At 27.6% G+C, this 6689-nt stretch overlaps 1 protein-coding gene across 1 annotated transcript; it reads left to right on the top strand.

Annotated features, from left to right (window-relative positions):
- The first annotated feature begins 4430 nt into the window (after positions 1–4430).
- Positions 4431–6405, top strand: LOC110648225 (cytochrome P450 CYP82D47). The gene is made up of 2 exons (XM_021802389.2): positions 4431–5511; positions 5636–6405. Exons 1-2 carry the CDS (start codon positions 4558–4560, stop codon positions 6254–6256), a joined length of 1575 nt encoding a protein of 524 aa, XP_021658081.1. The 5' UTR covers positions 4431–4557; the 3' UTR covers positions 6257–6405.
- Positions 6406–6689: the final 284 nt, after the last annotated feature.

The raw sequence follows: 6689 nt of genomic DNA, 5'->3' as shown, positions 1-6689 counted from the left end.
AGTATTACCCCAAAGTAATCACTTTAAATATCTAGGCTCAATCCTTCAAGTAGATAGGGATGTGAAGAGGATATTAGTTATAGGATTAAAGCCGATGGTTAAAGTGGAGAAATGCTATGAGAGTTTTACGAATTGCAAAATTCCCAATAAGTTGAAAGAAAAATTTTACTGCATAATCATACGACCCACCATGTTATATGGTATTGAGTGTTGGGCATTGAAGTAGTCATATATGTCTAAGATAAGAGTTATGGGAAAAGAATGTTAAGGTGGATGAGTAGTCATACTAGACTAGATAAAGTCCGTAATGAGAGTATTAAAGAAAATGTAGTAGTGCCAATTGAGGATAAGTTGATAGAAGGAAGATTGAGGTAGTTTGGTCATATGAAGCGTAGACATACGAAGGCTCCAGTTAGATAAGTAGAGCACATTAGGTTAGAGGATAGAAAGAAAAGAAGGGATAGACCTAAACTTACTTGGAGAAAAGTAGTACAACATGACCTAGAAGCATTATACATTTTCGATGATTTAATCCAAAATTATTTAGAATGGAGAAAGATAATCCATATAGCTGACCCCAAATTATTGGAATAAAAGTTTAATTGAGTTGAGTTGAGTTGTATCCCTATGAATGTTTAAAAAATTTATCAAGATTCAACTTTCAAGCATGTGGTTGGACCCTTCTGAGTTTTGGGATGTCGAGGCTAAGGGTTAAAATTTTGAGCCAATACCACTTAGCTCTGTATACCATTTGGCAACGAAAGGGCTTAGGTGATGAACTTTTATTTTTTAGTCTCTGACTAATCCTCGTCACAATATGTGATTAGCAACAGAGCTTAAGGCGACAATTTTACAATTTCTAATGACGAAAATATGGTTAGCCAAATACCAAAATTTGTTGCATCAACTTGCAAATAGTAAAACGTATATAAGGATTTGTTTGTAATTTTATGTGAATTAATATTGTTTAGCTACCTAGCTGTATATATATATATATATTCAATCTAATAATATAATATTTGTCAATGAATTATTAGCACCAAACACTGATTTGTATCATATTTTAATTAATGTCACACATCAAAGATTATAAATTTTAATTTGATTGATCATTTATGTATATTATATTTAACCTGATATTTGAAGAAAAACAAGTAAAATAATAATAATATGGAACATTGATGTCTTAATTTTTGACTTCCAGCAGGAACAGATATAATGGAAAGCGATGGCCACATATTCAAAGCTACATGGTAAATTATGGCGGCTTCGGAGCAATCAAGTTAAGTGGGCTGGCAGCAATCCATTCGGGGTTTGAGAAATTTCAAAAAGCTTCACTTGTAAAGCAAAGAATATCTTATATGGAAAACTTTCTCATAAAATTATTTTTTAATTATAATTTAAAATTTATAATATATATTTATATTTTATATGTGTAAATATTTTTAAATTTTAATAATATTATTAAAATTTAAAAATTATTTTTTCTTTTTATCAAAAAAATTTTTCATTGATTTATATTTTGAATGTTTTAAATATTAAAAAATATAAAAATATTTTTTACAAAACAAATAGTGCCTAAACCTCAATTTTCTTTGAAATTGAAGATATAAAAAATAAAAATACTAAAAATAAAAAATTGAATCCGTCTCAACAGAATGGTTATTATATATATATATTCTTTCATTTTATAATTATATCAAAATTAAAAGTTTTTGCTAAATTATTTCCTATAACATATATTAAAATTATATTTTACTAATCAATATAACATAATTAATAATTATTAAATAGAATTGTATTTCTATTGAGAGTCGATCCCGTAATAATTATAAATTAAACAAAAATAAATTTTCCTTCACCTGGCTAACTTTAGTTTGATTAATGAATAGTGTTAATGAATTATATAATTATTTCTTCTTATTATCTTTTATAATTTAAAAATACATGTGTAAAATTTTTGTTTATTATAATTATAAAATTTTTTTAATTATCGAAATTTATTTATTTCATTATCAAAATTTATTTTTTTATTAATATTATAAAAATTTTCTGAATACCTTTTTACTATAAAATATTATTGTCGAAAAACTTAAATTTTAATTAAAAAAATATGTGTACAAAACATACATATTAAAATTTAACTATATTTATTTAAATATTAATTATAAAATATATCAAATTACTATTTACGATTATGTATTATTTTTATATTATTATTAATAATATAACTTATATAACATGATCGTACAATTTATAGTTGTTATTATTATTATTATTATTATTATTATTATTATTATTATTATTATTATTATTATTATTATTACTTAATTTTATCACTTAGTAGATTTAATATTAACATGTGTTTATGATTTTTAATAATCATTATATAATAATTAGAATATTTAATAATTAATAAATGCTATAATTTACTGTCAATTATAATTATGCATAAAATAATACAAAGTTTAAATAATTTTTTTTAAAGAGATTTAATTAAAATTGTTATATATTACATATAAGTGTGTGTGTGTATATATATATATATATATATTTTTTTTTTTTTTTCTTTTTACCATTTGTCAACGAAATGATATGGATAATTTATAAGAAATGATATTGGATCATTTATAAGAAATGAAATGGATCATTTATAAGAAATGAAATGATACTCAAATTATAAGAAAAACAAGTAAAATAATAATAATATAGATCATTGATATCTTAATTTTTGACTTCCAGCAAAGAACAGATCTAAATAGAAAGCGATGCGATTATTGATTAGGCCACATATTCAAAGCTGCATGGTAAATAATGGCGGCTTCGGAACAATCAAGTTAAGTAGGGGAGGCTGCATTCCATTCGGGGTTTGAGAAATTTCAAAAAGCTTCACCTGTAAAACAAAGAATAACTTATACGGAAAAATTTATCATAAAATTATTTTTTAATTATAATATTAAATTCATAATATATACTTATATTAAATATGTTTAAATATTTTTAAATTTTACTGTGTATTAATTTAATTAAATGCAGAACATGACCTGTTAAACTTTAAAATATATAGCTCTCTAAAGAGAGGAAAATTAACATCCAAAATTAATAATCATTTTGTGATGTGATTGATTATTTGTCTATAGATATGGATGAGTATAAACTGTATAATGTTTACTGTTGAATGTGTAATCAGTTTGTCTATAATATAAAAAAAAAAAAACATTATAATTCATTTGTGATGTCGTTGATTACTTCGCTTTGTAATAAATTAATGATTAGTGGTATTTAATCCTACGCAGTAAGGCAAAATATTGGACCCTCTTTGAAAATAAATAAAATCTTTCACTTTTAAAAATAGATAAAAAATGACTGAATTATAATTTACTTTTAATATAAATTCAATTAAAATTATGCATAAAGTATGCTAATGTATAGGGTACTTATCAATAATATTGTGTATTTGACTTACAACATTTGGTTGATACTTATTATATTTGAAGTAAATTAATAAATTATTTTTTATCAAATAGTTTGAAAAGTTTTTTTATAAAAACTATGGCAAAAATAATGAACTCATAAAGAAGTTTTTGAAATTATTCAGCAAATAACAACTTATCAATCTGCTTCAAAATATAATAAATAATTACAAGAATTTGCAAATCACATTCAGAAATTACTGAGATGAATTATGCGCACTAAAAGATTTTCATGTACATTACCTCAATTTATATTAAAGATAAATTATGACATATTCATCCAAAAAGGATAAAAAAATTTATTTGATTTTTTTTTAATTTGAAGATTTATTTATACCTCAAAATACTTGACATATTTTAAGGCAAAAAAAAAACATTTTATTGGGTTTATTTAACTTACACAATGAAAAAAAATATTAAAATAATTAATCACAAATACAAAAATTAATTTTAATTATATATTTTTTTAATTATCTTGTCTCGTTTTATTATATATTTTCCACTTGATTGATCATTGGTGACACATTCAATGTAATAAAAATCACTGAATCCTCTTATACATTATTTTCCACTGCATTAAAAAAAATAATATAAGAGATTTGGTGTTATTTATATCACAAATAATAAAAATTATATTTTTAGTAAAAATTATATTGAAATACTAAGATTTGAAGTAAAAGATTTAAATTTAATTTTAATATAAATTATTAATGAATTATGAATTTTAAATAATTAAAAACTAATTTTTCAAGTAGACTCAGATTTCAAATAATAATATTTCATAAATTATTTTAAATAAGACATTTTCACATTTATAATTCTAAATTTTAACTAATTAAACAAATTTATGACTTATCAAATTTAAATTTCACATTTTAAATTCTCCGTAAAAAAGTTAATGTATTTAATATTTTTTTTTTCATTGCATACCTTGAAAAAAAAGAAAACCTCATTCTCTCTTGAGGGAAATTGGATTCCATTTTCCTTCCTTACTCTTGCTTAGACGCAGGAATTTCCCCACTCTATAAATGGTCCCCTTTTTTGTTTAATGCCAAACATACTCCCAATTTTTTAAGCTAGCCACATGGAGTTTGTTTCTCCCTTCTCAGCAAGTGTTATGCTCACCATACTCGCCCTTGTAACTTGGTTCATCTACTCTTCGTTTTGGACTTCGACTAAGGCATGTAAGAAGAGAGTACCGCCAGAACCCACTGGTGCTTGGCCTGTTATTGGCCACCTTCATCTCCTAGCAGGCCCACAGCCACCTCACATAATCCTTGGAAAATTGGCTGACAAGTACGGTCCCATTTTCACCATCAAGATTGGCGTCCATCGAACAGTGGTCATAAGTAATTGGCAGATTGCTAAGGAATGTTTCACTACCAATGACAAAGCTTTGGCAAATCGTCCAAAGGCACTTGCCATGGAAATCTTAGGCTACGATTATTCCATGCTTGGCTTCAGTCCTTACGGAGAATACTGGCGCCAAATTCGTAAGATAGTCACTCTTGAGCTTCTGTCCAATCATCGGCTTGAGATGCTAAAGCATGTGAGGGAAGCTGAGGTGAAAGCTGCCATAAAAGGGTTATATCAGGAATGGATCAAGAACAAAAGTAATTTCGATAAGCTTACGGTAGATATGAAGAGATGGTTTTGGGACATAACTTTAAATGTGATATTAAAGATAATTGTAGGGAAGCGATATGTGGAGTATACAAATAGTAGCGAGAGTCAAGAGAGTGACGTATGGCGAGATGCTCTGAGGGAATTTATGGATTTGTCAGGGGAATTTGCGGTATCAGATGCGCTTCCATATTTAAGGTGGTTGGATTTGGGGGGAGTCGAGAGGAAGATGAAGAAGACCCTCAAAAGCCTAGACCATGTTGTTGTACAGTGGTTAGAAGAACGCAAGCAGAAGAAAGGAACCACCATAGCAAAGGGAGAGGAAGATTTCATGGGGGCTCTGTTGTCCATTCTGAATGACGCAAAAGAGCTTTACAGACAAGATGTTGACACTATCAACAAAGCTACGTGCCTGGTACGCCTCTCTTAGTATTTTCGGAACTATAGATTTGATTCTCCACTCTCCTACTGAAAAAATTCTTAAAGACGATCTGAGTTTTATTTATTTGTCCTGTTATTAATTGCTTGAATTCACGCAGAGTCTTATTTTAGCAGCCTCGGACACCACAACAATTACAATGACTTGGGCTTTGTCTTTACTACTAAATAATCCTGATGTCTTGAAGAGGGCCCAAAATGAATTAGACGTTCATGTTGGTCGAGAAAGGCAAGTGAAGGAGTCCGACACACAGAATTTGATTTATCTCCAAGCTATTATCAAGGAAACCTTCAGATTATATCCTGCTGCACCACTATTAGTGCCACATGAATCCATGGAAGAGTGTGTTGTAGATGGCTACCATATTCCACCAGAGACACGCGTAATCGTAAATGCTTCAAAAATTCAGAAAGACCCAAGCGTGTGGTTGGACCCTGAGAAATTTCAACCAGAGAGATTTCTTACCACCAATAAGGACGTTGATTTCAAAGGTCAAAACTTCGAATTGATACCATTTGGCAGTGGAAGGAGAATTTGCCCTGGAATCTCATTTGCTCTTCAAATTTTGAACCTGACGCTGGCAACTCTGCTACATGCATTTGAAATTGAAACTTCGTCAGACAGTCCTATTGATATGAGTGAGTCAGCTGGTTTAACCAACGCCAAGGTCACCCCGGTGGAAGTTGTTCTTACTCCTCGCCTTCCTGCTAACCTGTACTAGCTAGAACCTACCTGATATGTAACATCAAACTTATTATTAAGCTTTCCCATTTGAAAAATGTTGCTCCATCCCTTTCTTTTACCTAATATTTGTAACATATACCTATCATGGACCTATACTAATTCGAGTATCGTATAATTTGTGCACAAGTTCTAGATTTTCAATTACCCAAAATAGGTATAGACCAAAAGTAATTCGAAATATGTGCATAAATTTCTCAAGATAATCAGAAATTTTTCTTACTTGAGTAGATTCAAAATATAAAATATATAATGAAATTCATTTATTAAACATATAAATTTGATATATATTTATATTTTAAATTTATAATGGATCGAATTCATATATTTACACAAATATATTACATTAAATTAATAAATAAATATCAAATACAGATATATATATCAAATGAGTACATAATTTTAAATATTTA

The sequence above is a fragment of the Hevea brasiliensis genome, chromosome 12 (assembly GCF_030052815.1).
Source record: "Hevea brasiliensis isolate MT/VB/25A 57/8 chromosome 12, ASM3005281v1, whole genome shotgun sequence".
NCBI classification, from domain to species: Eukaryota; Viridiplantae; Streptophyta; class Magnoliopsida; order Malpighiales; family Euphorbiaceae; genus Hevea; species Hevea brasiliensis.
Note: the sequence above shows the minus strand (reverse complement) of the source record. Positions and strands in the feature narration are given on the sequence as shown.

Coding starts and splice junctions, on each gene's coding strand:
- LOC110648225 (XM_021802389.2), top strand. CDS start 4,558: ATGGAGTTTGTTTCTCCCTTCTCAGCAAGTGTTATGCTCACCATACTC. Junction 5,512..5,635: donor TCAACAAAGCTACGTGCCTG/GTACGCCTCTCT, acceptor GAATTCACGCAG/AGTCTTATTTTAGCAGCCTC.